At 45.8% G+C, this 25,469-nt stretch overlaps 1 protein-coding gene and 2 pseudogenes across 1 annotated transcript in view; all 3 read left to right on the top strand.

Moving 5' to 3' along the window:
- The window catches only part of PRKCE (protein kinase C epsilon), a 449,749-nt gene that overhangs the window by 409,457 nt on the left and 14,823 nt on the right, over nucleotides 1-25,469 (top strand). Inside the window, exons 12-14 of the mRNA XM_006909689.3 lie at nucleotides 10,387-10,525; nucleotides 15,010-15,198; nucleotides 18,528-18,674. Of these exons, the coding sequence (XP_006909751.2) occupies nucleotides 10,387-10,525; nucleotides 15,010-15,198; nucleotides 18,528-18,674 (475 nt within the window). The remainder of the gene's footprint in view (nucleotides 1-10,386; nucleotides 10,526-15,009; nucleotides 15,199-18,527; nucleotides 18,675-25,469) is intronic.
- LOC112477997 lies at nucleotides 3,814-3,932 on the top strand (annotated as a pseudogene).
- Nucleotides 16,813-16,931, top strand: LOC112478059 (annotated as a pseudogene).

The raw sequence follows: 25,469 nt of genomic DNA, 5'->3' as shown, positions 1-25,469 counted from the left end.
CAGATTGGCCCAGAGTGAACTATTACATTGACTTTCAGGTCAATGTAATAGTGCTGAAATTCTCCATTTCAGCACTGCAATGGAGAATTTTTAAATCAATTACGTTTGCTCTGAAGCAAACTATGCTTTTATATTTGATGAAGAGGCTTGAGGTGCTCGTTCCTAGGGTTCTTGATTACCGTCCTCTCTGGCCTGGGTGTGACTTGTGTGACCTGGCATTCCTCAGAGTGCTAGGAGGGGGCTGCTCAGGGAAGGCTGGGAGGAGGATGCCAGCCAATCACCAATGTTGAGGGGAGTCTGACTGTATTGAAGGGGAAAATTGTCTTCCTCTTGAATGTGTTTTTAAATTTATGAAGGTGTTTGGCACCATCTACCAGAGGAGCCTGTATTCCCATCTGATTAACCACAGTCATTCACAGGTCTTCACTATTTGTCCAAAAACAAGAAGAATTTCTTCACAACCTCCCCGAAGGCCTGTTCTCTAGTGATCCAAATACTTGGCATCTGCAAAGCAATTTTTCTAATCTCTTATCTTCAAATAAATGGAAGAATTTGCTGTTGTTAATGTGGTGCTCAGGCCTGAGCTTTGTGAGATTAGCGTGCCAGAGAAACTGAGCATGCCAGGGAGTGAGCGCATCAAAAATGGAGCCTGAGTGAAGAAGACAGGGGCTTATGGGCCTCTTCCTTTAGGGTGAATTTTCAAGTCAAGCAAAACAGTTTTTTTCAATTCTTCTTTATGTGTGAAGTCTGTCATGTGTACCAACCCCTTGCTAAATGCTGTATGGTTTACAAAGTAGAGTTTCTGGCCCTTATTCTTAGGGAATCTGCTGTCAAGTTGGGAAAATAAAGTTGTACATCCGGAAAAGGATGGATTTCCAGATGAGACCACTGAGGTGCCACGTGAAGAAAACAGGACCCCACCCAACTTCTAAACTTCAGGTCCCAGCTCCCAGGTTCTTCAGGAAGCATGGATAATGATACTGACTGCCTAGGGCTGTAGTCCCAAGTTAAGGAGATAGATAAGGTGTGTGATCGCACAATGTGAACCTCAGAGCACAGGGACAGATAAAGCTGCTAGCCATAATAGCTTCCATGGCTTTCCAGAAGGCCCTACTCACAGTGTGGGCCATTCCAGGTCCTGAGAAGTTTGCTAGAGTCTGGAAGCTGTCATGTCAATCTTGATTGGTAACACCTGTGCAGCCCCGGCCCCTACTCCCTACCTCCCCCAGTTTGCTTTCTCCCCTTGATGTCTCCCTGCAGTGTCCTTTTCTAGACCCAGAGGAAAGGAATCCCCTGATTTTCTCACTAAGGCAGGCCAAAAGTTTTAGCCTCTCTCTCTCCCAAGTATCATTCATCACTTTCTCCCATATGTTATAGTTGCATACGCTTCCTATTTTTCATCCCACAGTATCTCTCTCAGAGGCTTATACACCATGGAAGGTAATAAGTATTTTTCAAAAATTAAAAAGTTGTTAGGGATCTACTGACTTGGTGACTTACCCTCACAGAAGATGCGTATTTTAAGAGATGACTATTGGAGATCCCTGGAGAGGGCAGAATTTCTGGGTAACTACCTCGTATCAGGCACCGTGCTAGAGTTTTCACCTTGGTTATATCATTCAGTCGCGGCAAGATTATCCCTATTTTACAGATAAGGAAACTGAGTCCCAAAGATATTTTGGACCAGCCCAATATTCTCCAGCTAATAAGTAGCAGAGTCACAATACAGATTCAGAACTACCTTACTTCCTATCTGAACATCTCCTTTTTCTACCCCAATAAAGGATCATAGTCATAAAAGTTAATTGCCTTCGTGAAACTAACTGCTAGGTATTTTTCTCCCCTTCGGGTTTTATAGAATTAAAAAATTTAAAAAAAAAAAAAAAGGTACATCGTTTTGGGAATTTCCTTTCTTGATGTCTTTTGAGTTTCTGGAAGAGTTCTGTGCTCATACCCCAAGGGAGGCTTGGTTATACCACGCAACCTCTAAATTTTTCCCTGTCAGTGACTGTGACCTCTCAGCCTCCGTATTCCCCTTCTCACCACGAAAGCTTCCCAACTGCTTATATGAAAGCCATTAGACACTGAATCAGAAGCATAGATAGCTGGGCCAGGGGGAGCAAGTCTTAGAAGCCAAAACTGTCTACATTTTGAGAGATTTCAACGGTTGATTTCTTGTCACATTAAGAGTGTCCTTTTGTTAAAAGTGAAAGTAAATTTGACCTACTACTACTCTCGCCCCATCTCCAGCAGACATCTCTACTATTAAGACCTTTACGCACCACCTCTCCCTCACTATAAGCTCATTTCTTCCCCACCTCAGCAAACTCATTTTAGGGGTCTTGGATCCCTTCCCCTTTTTCTCCTTTTTCTACCCCAATAAAGGATCATAGTCATAAAAGTTAATTGCCTTCGTGAAACTAACTGCTAGGTATTTTTCTCCCCTTCGGGTTTTATAGAATTAAAAAATTTAAAAAAAAAAAAAAAGGTACATCGTTTTGGGAATTTCCTTTCTTGATGTCTTGAATTTCTGGAAGAGTCTGTGCTCATACCCCAAGGGAGGCTTGGTTATACCACGCAACCTCTCAGTCTCTGTATTCCCCCTTCTCACCACGAAGGCTTCTTTTCCCAGCCCAAAGGAATTTGGATTCAATCAGCAGACAGATTTCTAATTCATGGATCTTACATTTGATCTGAAAGGTGGTCATGAACAGTCATGTGGACTCAGCCCAACTCTGCCTCTTATCAGCCAGGCAATCTCAGGCAAGTGACTTACCTTTCCTGAGCCTTGGTTTCCCCAGACATTTCAAATGTTAGGAGGGTTGGTGTGGTCAGGATTGCTGTTTCCCAGGGATAAAATGGCAGGGGACACTCCAGGAAAATGCACCCCTTCCTGATAGCCAGAGCATTGCTCCCAAATCCCTATTTGCCTTAGTGATCTGGGCCAGACTATCTTGGAGCCTCCATCACTGCTTAAGACAGATAGGAGTAGTAGTTGTCCACCAGAGGCTCAGCAGAGGACATTTGTCAATGTTTACAGACAGTTTTAGTTGTCACAACTTGGGGCAAGGGTGCTACTAAACATCCTGAAGTGCACAGACTAGCCCCCACAACAAAGAATTATCCAGCCCCAAATGTCAATCCAGCTCCAATGCACCAAGCTTGAGAACCCTGGACTAGCGGGACACTGCCTGACTTGCTCTGTCCCCTCTTCCTCACAGCTCATAGCCCATTTGACTGGCCCTCTGGCAGCGGTGGGTAGAAGGGAAGTACTATGGAAGTTCTTGCCAGTCCTCATTCTGGTAGAGAAAACAGTTAGGTAGATTTCAATTCCGGTGCCAAGCAACAAAGGCAATGATAAAGGCATTCTGCCCGAGGAAGAAATGCTAGGAGGGGCCCCATTAAAATCAGAGACTACCGGAGATGCTTGCTATCACCATTATCATTTAGCATTGTTCTTAAGGTTCTAGTCTACACAATCAGACAAAAGAAATAAGGGCATTTGTCAATGTTTACAGACAGCTTTAGTTGTCACAACTCGGGGCAGGGGTGCTACTAAACACTGCAAAGGAAGAGGTAAAAATGATCACTAATTACAGATGATTTGGAAAATCTAGGAGAATTAACTGGAAAATCCTTTACAAAAATAAATGCAGTACATATAGTAGCAGGGCACAAAATAGTAAGCAGAAATCAATAGCTAGTATAGACATAGGCAACAAGATAAAAGATATAATGGAATCCACTCACCCCAATTACAATAGGAATCTAAAATATAAAAGAATAACTTGGATTATTTAGAAGTGGAATCAAGTCTACGGCCATGCTACCCTGAACAAGCCCAATCCCATCTGATCTCAGAAGCTAAGCAGGATCGGGCCTGGTTAGTACTTGGATGGGAGACCACATAGGAAGACCAGGTGCTATAGAAGTAAAAAATTTAAAAAATAAGTGATTGTAAACTGACAAGTTCTTTGCAATCTGTGAAGTCAACCAAGGGTTGCTTCGCCTAAAAAAAAAAAGTAGATTCAGTTGCAATTAACATATAAACGTTAAATAAGTTGCAAGTTTATTTATTTTTCATGTGAACATTATCTGGAGGTGGGCAGTCCCGTGACCATTCCTGGGACCTGGTCCTTGTCTCTTTGGTCAAAGGAGCATATGCTAGGACTCCAGGTATTATATCCTCATTTAGGCAACAGGATAGAGGAAAGAAAGAAAAAGCAGAGTAAGGCTCTGCCTTTTAAGGAGACTTCCACATATCTGATTGGCTTGAACTTAGCCACATAACCACACTCAGCTCTAACAAAGGCTTTGAATTCTAGTTTATAGCTGCATCACTATGTGCATGGCTTAATACACACACACGTGAAGAGAGATATTGGGACAACTAGCAGGCTGCCATAAAATGAAACAAGATATGTACAACATCTATATGAGAACTTTAAAATGCTCCTAAAGAGCACAGACAACACTTGAACAAAGAGAAAAACAAACAATATTATCGCCGAGGAAGACTCAGCATCATAAAATATCAATTCTCCCTGAGTTACTTTTTAACTTAAGACATGTTCCCAATAAAATCACCATCAGGATTTTTTTTTTTTAACAAATAGATGATTCTAAAGTTCATATGGAAAAATAAATAAGAGTAGCCAGGAAATTTTGAAAAAGAAGAATATAAGGAGACGAGCCCTACTAGATTTTAAAACATATTGTAAAATTATAATCATTTAAAAAGTGTGGTATAGATTAATGTTATAGAATGAAGATTATAGAAATAAATCCAAATACATGTGGGGATCTAGCACCAATATTTGTTAAAGGTGGTATTTTAGTCAATGAAGAAAAGATATAAACTATTCAACATATGTAATTGAGACAACTCACTAGATATCTGGAAACAAAGTTGGATCTGTACATTACACCTTTTATTTGGACAAATTCCAAATACATCAAAGACAAGTTTATAAAATAAAAGCATCGAAGTCCTAAGAGAAACCTTGGGAAAATACTTTTATTAACTTTGAAAGGGATAAACCCTTTCTAATTAAAACATAAAATCCAAAGACCATAAAAATAAGACATCAACTCAGTTACAAAAATAAATAAATAAATCTCAGCATGGTAAAACCACTGCAAGCAATGGCAAAAGTCAACAGTAAACTAGAACAAGTATTTATAATTCTTAGCCCACACGTAGTTTTTCCCCTAATATAGAAAGCTATTAAAAATCAATAAAAAACAAATGCCACAAAAGGAAAATGAGCAACAGATAGTTCACAGAAAAAAATACAGATCATTTTTAAATATATGAAAAATACTTGAACTTATAGAGAGATTTAAGCGTATATACTAAGTAAGATACTATTTTCACCTATCAAACTACCAGAAACTTGAAAACATACCCTGTTGGCAAGCAGACACCATCATATACTGCTGATAGAAGTGTAAATTCTTCAACCTCGAAAGAGGGCATTTGGCAACATCCATTGAAATCCACATTTTTGTGTTATCAGATTCAGAAATTTCTTTTCTAGGAAATGTGTACATCACCTTTATATATGTACAAGCTTACTCACTGCAGCCCTGTTTGTAACAGTGCCATATTGAAAGCATCCTAAATGTCCTCCAATAAATGTGGTGGAGTGCTATGCCGCCATAAAAAAGAATTTGGAGGCTCTTTATGTGCCAAAACAGAATGATCTCCATTATATATTAAGTGGAAAAGGGAAGGTAAGAACAAGTGCGTATAATAAGCTCCATTTAGTTAGAAGAGGGTAAATGAATACTGTACCGGCATACCTCATTTTATTGTGCTTCACTTTATTACACTTGGCAGATATTGTGTTTTTTTACGAATTGAAGGTTTGTAGCAACCTTTCATTGAGCAAGTCTACTAGCACAATCTTTCCAACAGCATTTGCTCACTTCCTGTCCCTGTGTCACATTTCGGTAATCCTCATAATATTCCAAACGTTTCCATTATTCATATGTTTGCTATGGTGATCACTGATCAGCGCTCTTCGATGTTACTGGAGCAATACCCTCCACCAGCAAGAAGATTACGACTCACTGAAGGTTCGGATGATGGCTAGCATTTTTTAGCAATAAAGTATTTTTAATTAAGAGATGTACATTTTTTTTTAGACATAACGCTATTGCACACTTAATAGACTACAGTGTAGTGTAAACAGGACTTTTGTACATTCTGGAAAATGAAAAACTTCACATGACTTGCTCTGTTGCCATATTCACTTTATTGCGGTGATCTGGAACTGAACCCACAGTATGGGATACACCTGTATGTATTAACATTTTGTTATTTATATGTAAAGTGTAATCAAGAGGGTGCACAGAGAATGAATAAAAAGCAGTTGCCTGCAGGGAGAGAAAGGAGTGCCTGAGGAATAGATGCAGGAGAGAGAATATTTACTGTATGCCTTTTTATACTTTGGATTTTATGAAAACATGAATGTATTACCAATTGAAAAAAAACAAGTGAAACTATTAATAGATAAACTTAAAAAGCAAAGGTTAGTCACGTTGACTCATATGTTAGGAAAAAGATATTGCTGCATTTTTTCCTCACTATTAAAAACATGACACAACTCCTTAAAAATGTCCCCAGTCTTCAAAAGTACCCTGGCTTTATATTTGAGGACTGAGTAAACAGGGATTAATATCTAAGCAGAAGTCCCTCTTTACAAAGCTGTCAGTCAACAAGTTCGATGAGTAGCTACTATATGCTCGGCTGTGACCCAAGCACCATGAGAACTCAAGAAGGAGACATGCCCACTCACCCAGCCTTGCAAGCTGGGCCTCAGAGCAGGCCAGGCTGGGAAACAATTGTTCATGATCCCCCTTCTCAGGGAGGCTGAGAGGCCCCTGGTGAAGAGGCAGCACTTAAAGCCAACAGGTAGAAAAATCGTGGGGCAGGAATAGGAAGCAGCCATGGGTCCTGGGACAGCAGTGCTAGAATGGAGAAGAGAGGGGAAACTATGAGGCGATCCCAGTCGTTCAGCTGCTGCACAGCAAGCAGAATCCAGGGACACGGCCTACTCTCCGCAGCCCTCATCTCCCACCACCTTGCAGGGAAGGGCATGCTCTCTTTTTCTCTGCCTGAGCAAACATGGCCCTGGGCTTCTCTGAGCTCTCCCACCCATGGAAACCCCACTCAGGAACTGACTGAGAGCCCAGGACCAGATATCGGTACTTTTCTTTCTAATGAAACTGAAGATCCCCAGAGGAATAAAGTTCTGCAATGGCCTTTCTGGCCCCCCAGGGGTCTATCAAGCTTCACTAATCTTCCTGTCACAAAGGAAAGGAACATAAGTCACTGTCTCTTCCATGGGACTTGGTTTTGTGTGGGGAGTTAGAGTTTTAGAGAAATATGGACAGCAGGGGTGGGGTCTCAGGAAGTGACTAGTGGCGGGATTTCAGGCATCAGTCACAGGATGGTGGGAAGAAATGGAGGTTTTTTTGTTTTTGTTTTGTTTTTTATTATGGTGACATTTGTTAACGAAATCCATTAAGTTTCAAGTGTACAATTCAACAGTAAGTCATATTTATTTTGCATTGTTTGTTCACCTGCCATAGTTAGATTTCTTTCTGTCACCATATATTTGACCCCTATTACCCCATCTACCTCCCTCCTCCCCACTCCCCCCTACCCTCTGGTAACCACTAGTCTACTGTCCATGTCCATGATTCTCTGTTTGTTTGTTATATCTGTTTGTTGCTTTTAGGTTTATTTTCCACATACACGTAATATAATGTGGTTTTCAACTTTTTTCATCTGGCTGATTTCACTTAGCATGATTATCTCAAGGTCCATCCACAGGTCACAAATGGAAGAATGGTTTTAGCGTGAGGCCTCCCTTTGCCACACAAAGGGGCAGCTGACTGCAGAACATGCTCCACCATGGTGGCCATCCTGGGCCTTCAGTAAGAGCAGCTTCTTACCCCAGGGAGAAGTGGGAGCAGGAAGCAAAGGGACGGCGCGCATCTAGGTCAGGCTCAGGGCCAGCACAGGGAAAGAAGAGCAGGAGTTGGAGGAAAATAAGACATTCCACCTTCACTTGCCCTGAGCAGAAGGGAAAGGCTGAGCCTGATGTGCCGGAAATGCTGAGTGGCAGTTTTCAGAACAAGGGCAAGGTCAAGCTGGTGTGGAATCTTCTGAATCTTTCCATTCATACAAATTAGAACGAGTCCTTTCTGTGACATAACAGAGGCTTTAAAAGAGAGCGCTCTGAGCAGTAGCAGATGGGATCCTTTATAAATCTGGAGTTAGGGGCCGGCGTTTCAGAGAAGTCCACCCACATGAAGGCAGGAAGGCAGAGGAGTATAGCTTCCGATGCAGGGGACCAGGTTCAGGTCCCAGTTCCACCAATGCCCTGTCACGTTACGAAATTGCTTACCTTCTTCCCACTTCTGTTCACTTCTTTCTGCCACAGTAATAGCTGAGTGCGCTCTTCCTAACTTTCAGTATTGTTCAGAACATGAATGTGGTTTGTAAACCTTGAGGTGCTTTCCACATGTTATTGTTATTATTATTTTGATGAGTGTTGCCACGGTGATCATTATATGTGCTTCTAGATCTTGGAAAGATAACTCTAGATTAGTGAGTGTGAAGGGGCCATAACTCAGTGGGCTATAGGTCCACCTTTCAAGGACTCCAGCATTGCAGATGGGCAGACAGAATACCTGGTTCACTCAGTTTCCTTGTGAAGGAAGTGAGTGTAATAGTACTAAAAACTTACTACTTTTCACACATTAAAAAAAAAAAAGCAAGCCTAGGAGCAGGAATATATCTGGCCCATCTTGATAGATGAGGTAACAGACCATCAAGGTGACTTTACCAAGACCAAGCCACGATAGTGATTAAAACCCAGGCCTCCATGCCAGAGTCAAGCTGGTATTCATCTCACTGTTCTCCCACCCCCAGCCAAAGTTTAGCCTTGACCACACGCAGTGGCCAGGGTCGGGAGTCAGGGACCCCTGGTCCCGGTCGCTCGCTGGTTGGGCTCACTCTTCTTTCTGTAGTTCATGAGCATTTGCTTAGTGCAGCACATTTTATGTGCTCTTTCCTCAAGAAGTCCCAGCTGTAAATAGAAACGGCCACGGGTGCAAGGCAGGCAGGCCCCCAAGTGCTTCCTGCCCCACCTTTGTACTCAGGCCTGAATCCTGATGGCGGAGTTCAAGTCCAGACGCCAGCAGGCTTGTGAAAAGGGCCCCTCTTGTTCAGGGGAATGGGCCTTCTTTGCAAGACCGCTGCCCCCTCCCCCCACCAGAGTAGCTCAAAGGCCTTGGGGTGCTGGGGAGACCCCCATTCAAAAGTCTGTGTTCTTCTATGGGACAGGTCCAGGGTTTTCAGACTTTGTTAGTAGGGAATTCCTACCCAGAACCCCAGATTTTATGCACAATCTTACACAGAACCCACAGGCCACAGGCCACAAGGGAACTGCACTGGTTGAGACTGGCTGCCTCCACGGCCCTCACTCACTGCACAGAACTACTGTGCTCTGGGGGTCCTGGTTTTTGCAATCAGTGTGTCTTCCTTCCTGCCCCACGCCCTTCCCTCACTCGTCCTGCTTGCCCCGAGAAGACTGATCTTGCAAATACATGGTAGCATGCAGGTAGGGCTCCCATTGTCCTCAACATGAATGTCAAACCACTCTTCCTGGCACTCAAGTTTCTTTGTGGTTCATTTCAGCATGCCAGTCTTACCACACCATTTACTGAGACCCAGGTCTCTGGTCTCTTCACTACCTTTTGCATCTATTGTGTTGGACTTCCTCTCCCTCCCACCTTTTCTCTTCATGGTCTTTCCAAACCTTACCATCTATACAGGCTTCTCTTGAGAGTCACTGTTTCCCGGAAGCCCTCTTGCCTACACCAGCTGTCAGTGGTTTCCCTCCGAAGTGCCACAGCTCACAGAGTTGGTGCCCTATAAAGTAGCAACTGATGCTTATGTGATTTTATCTGACTCATTGATGTTAATATGTGTTATTCCTCTAGCTGATCTGCATGATTAACTTATGAAGGAAGGGGGATGACTTGCTTCTTTCTCTTATAATAAGGTCTAAATAATATAAATTTCAGCACATAGCTTTAAAAAATAGCTACTGACTTAATATATTAAAGTACAGCAGTCCTGAGATATTCCTGGGGTTGCAGAAGCTCCTCTCTCATGTTGGGGAGAATGTAGTCTCCTTTGGGGGTTGGCCATCGTGTGCGAGACCTGGACTAAGTTTGGTTGCTGGCAGGTCAAGCCTCCTCAAGACATTTCTTTCTGTAGCAAATTTCCCTAGGATATGCATCTCTCTCCAACTCAAGAAGGCAATCAAGTAAAGCATTAACCGTGTGATTCTGCCCATCTTGCAGGGATTTGAAACTGGACAATATCCTTCTGGATGCAGAAGGTCACTGCAAGCTGGCCGACTTTGGAATGTGCAAGGAAGGGATTCTGAACGGTGTGACGACCACCACATTCTGTGGGACTCCTGACTACATCGCTCCTGAGGTAAGACCATGTGCAAAGGGCCACCTCCTCTTGCTGCTGCAGCTGATCCAGGGCTTCACTCCCATGGACTGGGGTCATCTAGTGCTGCGGGAAGCCTCGAGAAAACCAGGGTGGGTTCCAGGGAAGAGGAAGAAAAGGCTGTTGATTTCTCCACAAGGAAGTGGTTGTGATGGGGGAGATATGAGTGAGCCGAGAGTAACAGGCCATCCCCCAATCTGGACGGGTCCTCCTAAGCATTATCCGGCCCAGAGCTACCAATGAAACTCGACTCAAGAGAAATTTGTTGACGTGTATCATTGTTTTCAGTTCTTAAGAAACAGGATAAAGGAGCACTATTGATAAGGCAACGATTTACTTAATCAGATGTAATCTGCCTCAAGTTAAACCAGGAATTATTTACCATTTCTAGTGCAGTGGTGATTCTGCATAGGAAGTACGTGGATCAAGGAGGAAGAGGAGACTATCTGACTCATAAATGGAGATCAGAGATGTTCATTTGAGCCTCACCAGTAGGTTGCCTTTTGTGAAAGTTCGGATGTTTTGTTCACTATAAAGAGTTTGTTTGCCTTGAGTTTCTCTAGGTCAGTCTTGTCCAACTAAGAGATCGTGTGATATGATTCAGATTTAAGACATAACCTATCTTAGATTCTTAATAAAAATGGTCTTGAGGGTTCTGACACATGTAAGATGCGAAGGAAGCACCAATCCCCACTAAGCATTGCCCATGGTAGATTGGTATGTGTTAGCACATTTAGATTTAATTTCCTTTCAGTGGGCATTGTTTGAGCACCTGCTAGACACAAAGCAATGTAGGGATGAAGAATTGACTAAGACACTGGTGCTCTCCTAAAAGGACATTTGGTCTAGAGGGAGTGACAGCTAAGTAAACAACTAATTAAGTAGAATAAATAGGTATGAAACACAAGATGGTATCCTCAGGAATCAGGGAAGGCTTCTTGGAGCACCTGGTGGATGATTTGAGTCCTAAAGAATTAGCAGGATTTCCTTTGGTGGTGGGGGTGGGGAACATTCCTGAAAACAATAGGGAGGATTGAGTGGGGGTGGGGTGGGAGAGGAGGTTCAGTATCCCTGGGCTCTGTCCCTTAGGGCAGGGGCTATGTTTCTATTCTGGGTACTTCCTGGATCTAGGACACTAATTGGGCTCTTAGTAATGGTTTGTCGAATGAATAAATGAATGAGAATTTGGGATACTCCAACATGAGCAAAAACAGAGGGGTGAGAACATTTCTGGCCTTTTTTAAGAAAGGAAAATAGTGTAGCTAGAACAGAGGATTTCCTGGTGTTCTTAGTAATGAAAGAGATTAGGATGAAGGACCAAGGAAAATGACCTTTATTCTGTAAGATCCGTGGACCCACTAAGGGCTTCCCATTGTAGAAAGGTTATAATCAGACCTGTCCCAGGAGGAAGATGGGCATCAGCAGTGTGGATCAGAGGGCAGAGCGAGAGGGAAGGACGATTGAGACTTTTCACAGAACAGATGAGACACAGGGAGGCCTGAGAAGGGTTAGTGAAGTGTGAGGATAGTAGTAGGTCAATTTGCGTTAGAACCTACTACTGTGTTTAGCTCTGAAGTGTAGAGATTTCAGTCTGTCTCTACTACTGTGTTCCCTTATCAGGAACACTAGGAATTTAACCTTCCAGGAGAAATCGGCAAAAGCCAGGGCTCTCAGTTGCTTTTTCAGCATCTTTCTCATTTATCCTTTTTCGTCAGAATGCTTGGTTTCAGTCTCTCCGAGTTGATACTAGAGTCAAAGGGTTGAAAGCCTGGTGTAGTAGTTAAGGACCTAACCCAAGACAAACATTCACTATATGGTGAACAAAACACCCACACAACTTTCGTGAAAGACAGTTCATTGGCGAGACTCACAATGAACAACTCTGATCTCTGTTTATAAGACTCGGATCCTCTTCCTTTCCGTTCTGCACTCATGCCCACGATGCAGAATCACCACTACACGTGAAATGACAGACGATCCCTGGCCTTACTGTAGGCAAATTATAGCTGATAAACATATTGCTACCTTCATCAAGGGCTACAGAAAGAGTAGGTGAAAGTGTGCCTCTAAAGCATTAACACAGTGCCTGGTCCATAGTAGGCACTGGGTAAATAAATGGGGTCTCCATTATTGCTGGCTTGTGCAGTGGGGCAGGAAAAGCACAGACCTGAGAGTTGAGATTCTAGGCCAGACTTGACCACTAATGCCCCTATGTGACCTTGATCAAGTCACAAAATGTTTTTGACCTTCAGGTGCCTCATCTTTCAAATGGGAATAACAATTCCTGCCCTACCCACCTCATCAAGCTGTTCTGAGAATCTAATGAGATTAGAGCGTGGAAATGTTTCAGAATGCATAAGCCTCTATTCAAACAGGAGGAGTTGAGAGGTGCCTGGCTAACCTTGAAACCAGAAACACCTTCTGAGGCACTAGCTCTGCCCCAGAGCTTCTCTTTCCACCATGTGCCCTTAGCTAGCACCCATCACACCCCCTCTCCTTTCTCCACATCCAGCCCCTGCTCACCAGGAATTGTAGCCAGCCCTGGGTGCCTGGCATCATCAGACCCAATGCCTGCCCTTTTCTTCTACCCCAGCTCTAACCCACTCAAGGGGTTGGCTGCCATGCTGGGTGCCCTCCCATGGCATGTGAAACCTTGCCCTTCTCAGCAGCTCCATAACAGACAAGATGATTAGAAAGCAGATAATTAGGGGCAAGCCTAAAAGGAATTTTACAAAAGATGCTACCCAGAATGGGAAGGTTCTGGAAGGGGCCCAGGAAGGGTAGGCAGGGCTGCTCTGTGGTTCTCCCAGTGCCATCCTGTCAGAATATAAACAGGCCACCTCCCCATCAACTTGCAGAGGCATCTTCAGCTGTGCCACCTCCCAGAGGCTGGCCGCCTTAGCACTCAGAGTCCTCTGAGCCAAGGAGAGAAAAGAGCATGCCTAGTAGGTCACAGACAGTGGGCACATGTGGCAGCCTGTCTCCTGAGTGTTGGAACTGGGCTGGTCACAGTGAAGGCTCAGAAGAATGCTAGTGCCCTTACCACCTGGTTGTTTAGACATGCCCCAGGAAGACAGTTGACCATGAAGAAATAACTGCAATCATGGTAGTATGTGGAACTTGCCTACAGATCTTAGGAACAAGTAAGGGACTTAGGATGTCAGAGGATAGGAGAAAGACAAGGGAGATTCAAGGAAGCTTTCTGGAGGAAATGAGTGATAATCATGACCTTGAAGGACAGAAGTTGGTTGTCCTGTGGTTGGGGCGCTAGATCTTTCAAGTTTGAGGAAGGTGCTGGCTTTGGCTTTAGAACAGAGCGACATTGCTGGCTCCTCAGGACAGTGGAGCCTATAGCTCTGACCTCTAATAGACACCATGTGCTAATCACTGGTCTAAGAGACCAGAGATGCTCACCAAACAGATCACCAGCCCCAAAGAATTTACAGTTGGCTGTATTTGCTCATATTCTTTTTCTTTCTAAATTTGAAAGATTAGTCCTAGATTGTATTTTTACTGTTTTCAAAATCCTTCTGCCCAAGTCTTTTTATTTAATCCCAAGCAATCTAATCTCTAGAAGGATATTTTGAGTAGACTACAGAAAGCGCATATATTGGGGTTCAGCTTCCTCTTCTGTCTATCTTGAAATCTGAGAACTGAGCTGGAGCCTTGTTTGGGGACAAGTTGCCTGAGTAGTTACCCGCCTTAGGTGTCCTGAAAGCTGCAATGATTAGGCAATGGTCTTTGCCACGTTGGATGCCTTGAATAAAAGGAAGGGGACCTGGGGCTTTACAGAGACAGGTAAACAGGGGATCCATCAGTAAGGGTTGTGGGAGCCTTGAGGAAAGTAGGAAGTGAGTCTTTCCTTAGAATATGCAAGAGCAGAGTGTCCTTTGTGATTAGAACACAAAAGGGTGGGGAGACTTATTAACTATAGTTTCTTTTCCAAGAGCACAGGACTCAGGTAAATTCAACATTGTTACCATTTAAAGACTGAGATTCTACTCAACTTTCCACTCAGTGAGCGGTGTCCTGGACTGTGTGTGAGATGGGAGACCTGAATTTGCTGCACACCATCACTTACAGCCTGCTTGTGTCCTTTGTAGTCTGCATCTTGCTCCTCTGACCCTAGTTTTATTGTCAAAAATATGCAGTTTTTTTTTTAACTTGGCTATAAATGCAAGTCAGGAACTTTATCTGGTGCTCAAACAAAGAAAACAGTGAATTGTACCCACTGGAGGACAGACTGTGGGTACTGACATTGGAGAGTCGATAGCTGGCTTCCAACATTGTGCCTCCCAATCTGAATTTGCTGATTGAAAACCTAACTCAATGCAACACAGGGCTCCACTCTGTGGAAGAGCAAGCTAGAGCTGAAGGTGCAGTTCTTCCCATGGGTATTTGTGGCACAGGCATGGCCACTGCTGGGAGTTTTTGGCGGGCTCTGACGTTGCCTGGTTCCCGAACAGATCCTGCAGGAGTTGGAGTATGGCCCCTCGGTGGACTGGTGGGCCCTGGGGGTTCTGATGTACGAGATGATGGCTGGGCAGCCCCCCTTCGAGGCCGACAACGAGGATGACCTGTTTGAGTCCATCCTCCATGATGATGTGCTCTACCCGGTCTGGCTCAGTAAGGAGGCCGTCAGCATCCTGAAAGCTGTGAGTTGTCACCTTGCACCCACATTTCTGCTCCTCTGGCCTTCCCACCATCTCTCTCGCTCCTCACTCTGTCCTTCTCACTCCTCCCTCCCTACCCGCACCCCCATTCTCCCTCTCTCTCTCTCTGCTTTTCTCTATCCTACCTGGCCTTACCACTAAATGGAAGGAGTTGAGGGCAGTTACCACCAGGAGTTCAGGAGTTCGGGCCCAGTTCAGAGGGCTGCTGCTGAGGAAACAGGGCCTGGGATGAATCGCTCTTCTTGTGGGAAAAGGACAGCGGGTTTATGTTTCCTGAGGGGGGCCGTGTCCACCAGTGAGTGTTTCAGAGGGAGCAAAACCAACCCACACTGCGCTGGGATCACGCCTGCTGCTTAGGCTCCTAGACTGGGCCCTCCTTCCACACCCGCCACTGTGGCTTCTCTTCCTCTGGGGCCTGTGATGGGGAAGAGAGAGGAGAGGGCACTGTGCACCTTTGTCCATGATGGCATCGCTCTGGCCGAAGAGCTGTTTAGAAAAGAAGTGTCCACTCAAGATCTGTGCAGCCATGCTGAATTCAGACAAGTGGTAGGGAGACTGTCCCTGCCCCTACAGATAATCCCTCGTATGTGAACATTTTTACTGCTTGCTCAGTGCAGCCATTTCTGCAACATAAGACACTATTCTGCACCCAGTGAGTTAAGTTGCCTATCTCCCTGGGAAAGGGCTGTGGAAGTTAAGGTTCAGGGAAGCTAAGCAGATCAGCTTACCTGGGAAGGGTCACCCTGCTGGGCTGAGGCAGGACTGGAGTGACAGTGTAGGAACCTTAACTTCCAGTGCTGGCTTTTTTCACTCATCAGAATGCCCCAGTAGTTGGCATACCACAGTCACAAAATTCACCACATCCAAGTACCCTCTCCACCATGATTTCCTTTTGTTGTTCTTTCAATCAACTCCCAATATTTACCTAATTATATGAATTTTACAAAGAAATTTTAAATCGTAAGTAGAAAAACAGTATCACTTGCCATAACTAATTAACAAAAATCATCATATGAAAATGTTAAAAAGACATGAAATCATTTCGTAGGTGTCTTAGGGGGCACATACCATATTTTGGAAAATGACAGAACATGTTCATTCTTTGTTCCTTTGACTAGAGCTTTCTACCCACTGGAAGGTACACTTTCTGATGGTGTCTGGGGCCATTTTGCACTGCATTTTATTTGTGAGGTTTTAAAGTTTCCTTTTGGGACTGGAGTGTGGTCTGGTGGAGTTGGAATGCTTTGCCGTCTCCATATGTTCTAGGATCTACATAACCTCACCGCAACTAAGACATCAGAGGGCCTTGAGCCTGGGAGGGGTCCTTCACGCTCTGATCGACTCGGATCCCTCACTTCATGCTTTCCCTCTCTTCCTCATCTGCTTCCATTTCTCTCCCTCACTCTTTCTCCTTTATTAATTTGGTGAATATTGAACTACTCTTTATTGAATGCTTCTGATATGCTGGGCATTATGCTAGATACTAAATATTGGTAAATATAGCAGCCATTGTCCCTTCCTGTGGAGCTTACAATCCAGCTGGAGAAGGTGGGCAATAAATAAATACATCCATACATGGTCAAAATAGGGATAAGAGTCTATGGCCACGCTACCCTGAACAAGCCCGATCTCGACTGATCTCAGAAGCTGAGCAGGGTCGGGTCTGGTTAATACTTGGATGGGAGACCACCTAGGAAGACCAGGTGCTGTAGGCATAAAAAAACTTTTTAAATTTTAAAAAGAGATTGTAAACTGACAAGGTCCTTGCAATCTGTGAGGTCAACCAAAGGTTACCTTGCCTAAAAAAAGTGTGGATAAGAGTGCAAATACAGTATGTTTATTTATTCATTCATTTATTCAAAACATATTTATTGAGCATCTAGTATGTGTCAGGTGCTATGCCAAGTGCTAAGGAAAGACCTGTAGCACCCAAGACAGCCAGAACATCAGCCCAGCACAGCTGGCCACTTGCCCAAGGCACCGAACACCTGCCTGACACACCTTCCTATGGGCCTCCCTGCCTGCACCCCACCTAGGCCCTTTCTGGATGACCCAGAGTACTGGTTCTCAACTAGAAGCATTTTTCCCACACACACACACTCCATCCACCCCAGGAGACATATGTCGATGTCTGGAGATATTTTTAATTGTCATAACTTGGATCAGGAGGTACTACTGGCACTAGTGGGTGGAGGCCAGGGATGCTGCTGAATGTCCCACAATGCACAGGATGGCCCCTGCAACAAAGAAATATCCGGTCCAAAATGTCATTAGCACAGAGGTTAAGAAACTTTGACCTACAGAGATTCAGAAGTTAGAGATCATGTATGTGTCAGCTGGTCGGTGAGGGCGACGTCTCTGAGAGAAGAGCCTCTGTCTCAGGGGCAGCTTCCTGAGGTGTGAAAACCTGTGTGCTTATTCGTAGCCCTGATACTTGTACTCCCTCCGCCTTGGAACACTTCACTTCCTCACATTGTCGCTGGATTCTGGGCCAGGCCAGGATTTCCATGATTCTGGCCACTGAGCTGTGTCTCTGAGAGCTGCTGCCCATGCGAAGGCAGTGCCGAGTTCTAGAGGCCATTTGCATCATAGAGCTAAGCAGTGCGCAGCCTGTGCATGGTCATGGTCAGCGGCAGTCCTGCTGCCTCCCGTTCTCACCATTGTCTCACACGCACACACAAGTACAATCCATCAATGTGGGTTTTCACAGACAAGCATTGAGAAGCATTAAGCATTTCTTTTTCTTGTTTTCGTTTTTGTTTTTTAATCTTTTCAGCTACGTGGGTATTTTGCCAATTCCAATCTTTAAAAAATGGGAGGGCCCAGATCCAGGAAAAGAAAAAGGCCAGGAAGTGCCTTTGATAATTTACCTTCACATGAATATCTGTTCCTCTTTCCTTACCTCAAGAAGGACTGTTGACCTCTCAGCGTAAGCGAGTTTATCTTCTTCCCGAGGAGAAGATATGAGAAGTAAGGGGAATCAGAAAGTCGCTAAGAGCCTGAGTACCAAGTCCCCGCTTGGTACCTTGCTGGTTGTTTGACCTTGGCCAAGTTAATTGGCCTCCCTGTGCCTCAACTACCTCACTTATAAAATAAGGATAATAACAGCATAATAACCCTCAGAGGGTGGCATTTAAATGAAATGAGTTAACGTACCACGTTTAGAACGGTGGCTGGCACAGAGTAAGTTCTATAGAAGAGTTAAAGGGTACCCCGGAGGGCAAAGTGTTGCCTTGGCCGGCTTCCACCTTTCCCTCAAAGCCTGCGCCTGCTGAGCCTCTGTCACTAATTCTCTGTCCTCATCCCCGCAGTTCATGACTAAGAACCCCCACAAGCGCCTGGGCTGTGTGGCGGCACAGAATGGCGAGGACGCCATCAAGCAGCACCCGTTCTTCAAGGAGATTGACTGGGTGCTCCTGGAGCAGAAGAAGATCAAGCCGCCCTTCAAACCTCGAATTGTAAGTAGGGCCCAGGGCTCATCCCGCCCCGTGGGCCGGGCATGGGTACCACACACAGAAAGATAATTTAGGGCACATCTTACAGCCAAAATGACAAGGGCAGGACATAGTCGAGACACTCCCTAAAAGAGTCCCTTCGGCCCTAAGAGCTCACTGTAGAAAATATACAATTTACAGCCATAACCAAGATGATGATTTATATGGACACAGAACAGTTTTCATTTTAATAGATTTACTTTTTTATTTTGATCAAAAATCACACGTGATACTAGTTTTCCATGTATGGTAGAGATATAAGGTTTCTTTCTAAATAAACAGGTTTGTTTTTTTAAATGAGTCAATTTAAAGAAAAATATTAACTAAATAATAGGCATAGTCATTATGTAGAACTAACACAGAGCACGAAGTTGCTACTCAATGGCTGACATTTGAGAAGGACTGTCCCCACGGGAACCCCCGGGGGTGAATCCTTCAGAAGCCCATTCCTTAGACTATGCAGAGACCTTCTCTCCCTTCTCTGCCCACTGTCTCTTCTTACTTCACTCCGGCCTCAGCATATATTTCCAGGTTCTTAGGCCTGTTGAGATGATGCCGTTTAGAGGGAGCGCAATTAAGGGTGTTTGAAGCTCAGAGGCTGGAAAGAGGAATAGAACAGTTAAATCTGTTCTTCACACAGAGAGCAAAGACCGTGTCCTAGCAGTGACCTGCTGAAAGGGGAACGGTCAGCACTAACTCTAACTGTCCTTAAAGTTAGTGAGAATATGATCGTGTGCACGTATGTGCATGCATGTGTGTGTGCCCGTGCGTATAAAGGGAATACCTATTTTTGTTGGCTTTTAGCCCTACAGGGCAATCATTCAGACAGAAAATTTGGATAGCCAGCTGGCCAGCTTACTGGGAGTGAAGGGGGTGTGTAATATAGGAATTTACTGGGCAGGAGCCCCAGAGTGGTAGGGCAGAGAAAACCTGAGATCATCCAGTTAGCTCTCAGTCACCCTGCATTCTGTCAGATGTCAGATGACCCTTCCTCCCTCACTGCCAGGTACAGAAAATGACCTTCCTGTGCTTTGTGAATCATCAGAAAGGAATTCCATTATATTTTAGGAGGTTTTATGAGGGGTGATTGCTGATAGGGCTGTGAGTCTCAGAAATATTCCAGGAGGGGGTTAACCTCTTAGCTGAAGGGCGTGGTCCAGACCTCCCCCAGACTAGAGCATGGCTGATTGATCTTCCCTGGATGCTTAGTCCTGCCTCCATGCCTCGTCTGCTTGGTTTTTATGATTTTCACCGGCTAGCACACAGCTTGGAACAGGCTAGATTTAGGTTCACCTCGTTTTGGGAATAACATCACCCTCCACCCCTGTCCATCTCCCACATAGCTCTGAGGCCCACTGTGCCAAGCCCATGCTGTGGGTTTGGGACGGGGCTCACTGCACATGCTAGCCTGCCAGAAGGCTGCCTCCCCTCTCCCAGCGGTCTTTAAAAACAAGATTAATACCGCCCCTGGCAAAATGAGGGGAAGTTGGAAACCAGAGGCCAGATAGAGAAGAAGGAGAAAATAGAGCCTCAGATCTGAGGGTGACATGTTAATTTAGGTTTAATCTAAGTTAATCAACTCAAAGAAAATTGGGAAGTAAAGCTAAGTAAAGAATCCAGGTCCAATAAATGGGAACCCAGTATAAGTTCAGTGAATGATTGGCCAGCAAAGGTCTACAAAATGATTTAAACTTGAATTTGGACTCCACGTTAACAAAACGACTTAAAGCTAAGCTTGTGAAGGGCTGGGGCAGGGCTGGAGGGTGAAGAGGACAGGGCAGGCCCCAGCAGACCATGAGCAAGCGATGTGAAGGGAGGAGAGGGCCTGGGGTAGGGCAGAGGCAGGGGTCTTTGCTAAGAGACCACACTGAAGCAAGCAATTAGGGAGATCTTTAACGATAAAAAGTGCAAGGAAGTGTTATAGTACAGATTCATGGAGAAGAGTCCCTCACTGGGGTAGAACCTCGCACCAGTCCAGCGGAGGAGAGCCCTATGAGATTTCAGGAGGCTGAGAAGCGCTGGTCCCCAAAGCCCTGGAAGTACCAGTGGTTCTTCCCTGGGGCATCCACCCTCTGGGCTGAGCTCTGAGCCAAATGAAAGTGCAGACCTGAGAAGAGTAACACTGCGAGGGGCGCCCAGGTACGAGCAGTACCAGTACACCCCTGGGTCTGGGGAGTCAGGACCACCTGGGGATCAGGTAGGACCCCATCTCCACTTGGAGCGCAAGGGCCCCATGCTTCCCTTCCTTGGACCTCTGGAGAGGATCTCCCCCACCGGGAGCAGAGGGCAAAATTCTGTATGTTTCCTTTGCTGAGGGACTCAAGTCGGCTGGGAGGCCTTACCACCCCCTGAGAGGATGGCAATGAAAAAGGGAAGGGGCTGCCCAAAAGCTCCCACCTATTACAAAGTGTCATAGCCTTCCCGAAGCCTGGCTTCCTCATCGTCTTGGAAATCATCTTCTGTACATGTTCCTTCTCACTCCAGAGTTATCCTCTATCGCGGTCAGGGGAGAGGGCGTTTATTTGGTTGGTTTGAATTCAGTCTGGTGGAGAGAATTAGAATATCTGAAGGAAAGATAAATAGGGGGAATTAACTTGTGCAAGAGGTGTATCAGATCATATTTTGAGCTGAATAATGTTGATCCTTTCAGAGCCCTTGGCTACAGGTCTGTAAAGATTCACTCAAGTTTTTTAAATATCTGGTCACATTTATATTCTTGAGACTAGGAATTTATCTCCAGAGAAATATCAAAATTGTAAAAGAAAGAATAGCCCACGTCTAGTTACCAGGTTGGAAAGGTGTCCCGAATCTGTCCCTAGGTTGAAAACTCTTTCCTGAAAAATGTTAACGGCACCACCCTAAGTCATCTGTGGGCTTGTATACAGCAGAAACAAATCTTACGTTAAATTAAAGCCTACTGCAGTGATGAACATACTATACTTCTCATCTCCGAAAGCCTTGCGGGACCAACGTGAAAACTCATATAAGGTTTTTATAAGCCTTCACACACACACTCCCAACCGACTCAGGATTAAACCTGAGAGTGTGGGTACCAGCCTGGCTCAGATATGAGCAGTGAGCATGGTTCTGTGCTCCATAAACAGGGTCAGCCTTACCCATAGGCAAAATAGATAGCCACCCATAAGAGGTCACTGGAGAGGCACTGGGAAGCTGAGGTACGTCCCCACAGAAGTTGTCTGCTACTCATGGGGCAGGGAGTTCCATCACAAGACAGCCTTTCAATGTCACATGACTTGAGGATACATCAGCTGCTTCTAGGGAGAACTGGGAAAAATTTTGACAGAGGAAGGAAGGAAAGCTGGTTTAGAGGCTGAAACTGGGAGGGAGTGGCCAGGATAGTGGGTTGTAAGCAGCCCACTACAGAATGGGGTTCTTAGATCTTAGGGATGGACTTCAAGTCAAAGAAAAGACACTGTGAGAAGTGGGAGGACAAGTCTGAGCGAACATCACTAGCCTTGCTATTTGGTGGTGGCCTCAAAACAACACAGGGCACATGTTTTAGCAGGTGAGGAAACCAGGTGCACGGACTCCCCTGATCTCGTCAGACTGAAGCTCCCAGGGCATCTGGACAAGGGCCTGGGGCCTATGGGGGAATTCTGGGTCTCCTGTGTCCTGGACTAGCTCCACTTGCTCCCTACCCATGCTGTTGACCTCACATCAGAATGCCACCAATCCCCAGAAACCTGCAGAATAGCTACTGCCCCACTCTTCAGCTGGCTGTACTGAATCTGGGGACTCTGGGGTGGGGGGGCAGGGCGTCTGTCTGTCTGATTCAGGAAGGGATTGGTTTTGTCTGGTGGTAGGTGCTTGAGCTGAGGCTGGGTGAGGTCAAGCCATCTAGTCTAAGACTTAAGAAGAGCCAAGGCATAGGGGCATGTTTTTCAGAGCTCCTGCCCATCCCGACTCCCATGGCATGGTTGGATCCCCTCCTTGGCAAAGCCTGCCGGTGGGCACAACGAGCCTACACTCTGCCCAGGCTGGTGCAGCTGGAGCCTGGGGTCCCTGGATTACCCCCAAGGGGCTGAGGATATGACTGGAGACCAGGTCCCAGACCTGATCCCCTGCTCTTCCATAGGGCCTCACCCTCTGAAGATAGCACCGAGGAGATTGTCCAGATTCACAGCTGGAATTTGGCCTCTGGTCTGCTTTTATCACATACCTCCACTGGCTGCTGTCCCCTCTAGGCCTTTGCCTCCTTGAAATGTTTGCTAAACTGAGATTTCTGCTCCCTGGCGCCTGAGCGTCCCTGTCTAACCCCTGCCCTGACTCACCAGCTGTCACTGGTCCGCTGGGTTTCCTGCCTTCAGGTTTATTTATGCCCCTTTGCTCGAGCCCCCACCCCACGACATTTTCAGTGGCCCCTGCTTCCACATGCAGATTTTCCTCTCACTCGTTCTATATTATATATTCTCCGTCCTCCACTTTCTCTTCTATCCTCCTTCTGTCCACCCACATACTCCACTAATTTTGCACAACAGTAAACCAAAGACTTGATGTCATCATATATTCAAATCAGTTTTCTGGGGGTGGCTGGCTTCAGAGCTAGGGCACACAGAGTGGGTGGCAGACACCCCAACAGTAGAAGGGAGGGAATAGAAAAGCTAGCAAGGTCGGAGCCTAGACCTTTGATGCTGGAAAAAATCTCCAAGCATAGAATTAATTGGTCTATCCCACTGGGGATTTGGGTCCAAGATGGTGGCATCATCTAGTTGCCAATTAAAGTAGCACATTTAGCTTTCGCGTTACTGGTGGGCTTGCCTTCTTTGGGGACCATGGAGGGCAGAAGTGATGTGTTTGGTGTGGTCGAGGGACATCATCTGCCTTTGCAGATCTTGGAGGTATTTTGTTCACTCCTAGCTCCCCTCCTGTGTACTCCTTTTTTCCTCAAAAAAAAAAAAAAAGCATGAATCTCTGAGATTATGACTCCCAGGGCTTTGGAACCGGAATGTGGGGAAGCCAGTGGAAGAGGGAGAGATATGCCTCCCCAGAAACCTAGCTGTCCTCAGTGAAAGCCAAAGGCAATGAGGGGAAATACCGGCCAAGTAAACTTCTCTTTGTATGCGTGTTCTCTCTTTTCAAGTTTGCTTCAGTGTGAATGTCCCTCTTTAAGGTAAGGCCTCCAGAGTGGGGAGTCTCTCCAGGTAGGTGAGCCCTCAGGCCCGGTGACATGGAGGCCCCGTTCAACCTCATGATCTGTTTTCATCCAGCCATCCACACTGCATGGCGGGACGCCCGAGGGAGGCCTTTCCTGCATGCTCCTGCATGATCGGGCTGTGCTGAGAGAAAACTGGGAAGTGGGCTTAAGACCCTCACACCCTCACCAATCTAATGGCCTGAGGAGGAGCCCGGCCAAGCAGGCAGCCCCTTCCCCTAAAGTCAGCCTACCTGCTCAGGGACCACCTGATGGCATGGACCATGAAGACAGCCCAGGTGACCATTAGAGGCTGGCCTCGTCCTCCACCTGGCAGAGCAGGAACGGGGCCCTACTGGTTCCTGCAGCCCGTCAGTCAGGACATGCCTGCCCCCCACCCCCAAGATTGTCCATACCACAGTAAGAGCCTTTAGCCCCCAAGAGGCTGCAAGGTCTGTCAAAGAGCCAGGAGCCTGGTGCAGGGCTGGGGGCAGTCCAGGAACCTGTTTTTGGTAGTTGGTACAGGTGGTGGCGTGGTACCGTGCGCATGGTACTGGCTTTGACCTCAGAGAGACTTAGGTTGGAATAAAATTGCTAGCACCTTGAAATTCACTTCGCCTCTGGACTTCTGGCCTTTTCAAGCCCCCCAACCTCCTAAAATGAGGATGAGAACAGCTGCTCAAAGAATTATTAACAGGATTAGATAACAAAACTAAGATGCTTCGCTTACTGTAGATTCTTAATACATTTTAGTTCCTCACTCCTCATTCACCACCCGCTACCCAGCCTGTTAAAGCCCCTCTTTTTTTTTATCTCATGACTCCAAGAATCACAAGTTAAAGATTGTAGGAGGTGGTGTGAGGTTTGGAGGCTGGGCTATCGAATCAGATTCAACCAGACTCCATTTTAGACTATAGGATCTTGGGAAAGTCGTGTTATCTCTCTGAGCCTCAGTCTGCTGACGCATAGAATGGGGATAATAGTATCTACCACAGGTATAAATGGCTGTGAGGTATAAAAAAGCCTCACGTGTGAAGTGATTAGGCCAGTCCTTGATATACAGTGAGTGCAGGGGATGGTGTGATGCCGATAGTGATGGAGAGAGTGGGGGTTTAAGCCAAGGGAGGCTGGACTGGATGACATTCCCGTTCCAAAGGGATGGAGGAGCCAGGAGTCCAGATGAGGGATGACACCATGGGGTCAGGGAACCAGCCATCATAGGACAGAAAGGCACATGAAGACTGGCAAAAAACACAATTCAGACTCTGCCAGAGAGCCTGCTGGGGCTTGATTCTGAGGTAGGGGAGGCCTAGGAGGAGGGCGGCGCTGCAAGACCATGTGACTCACCCCAGATGCCAGGATTCCCAGCCCTTCCGCCCCTTGGAATATCACCCTAATTTCCCACACTATCTAACCCCACCACCACCGTTATTCTGTGAACTGGCTCACTACCCGTCCTTCTTCTGCCTTTATCCTCAGCAGCGTTTTCTGCTGAGCATAGCCGTGTGGCTCTCAATGCCCCAACCCTGAAATGGTAGCTGCCATTGATGAGGTGCCATGCTAGTACAGCAGCTTCCCAAGTATTTCTAAGCTCAGCAGCCTCGGTG

The sequence above is a fragment of the Pteropus alecto genome, unplaced genomic scaffold, assembly GCF_000325575.1.
Source record: "Pteropus alecto unplaced genomic scaffold, ASM32557v1 scaffold131, whole genome shotgun sequence".
Classification (NCBI taxonomy): domain Eukaryota; kingdom Metazoa; phylum Chordata; class Mammalia; order Chiroptera; family Pteropodidae; genus Pteropus; species Pteropus alecto.
The sequence above is the reverse complement of the archived record's forward strand: the minus strand, read 5'-3'. Positions and strand labels throughout refer to the sequence as shown.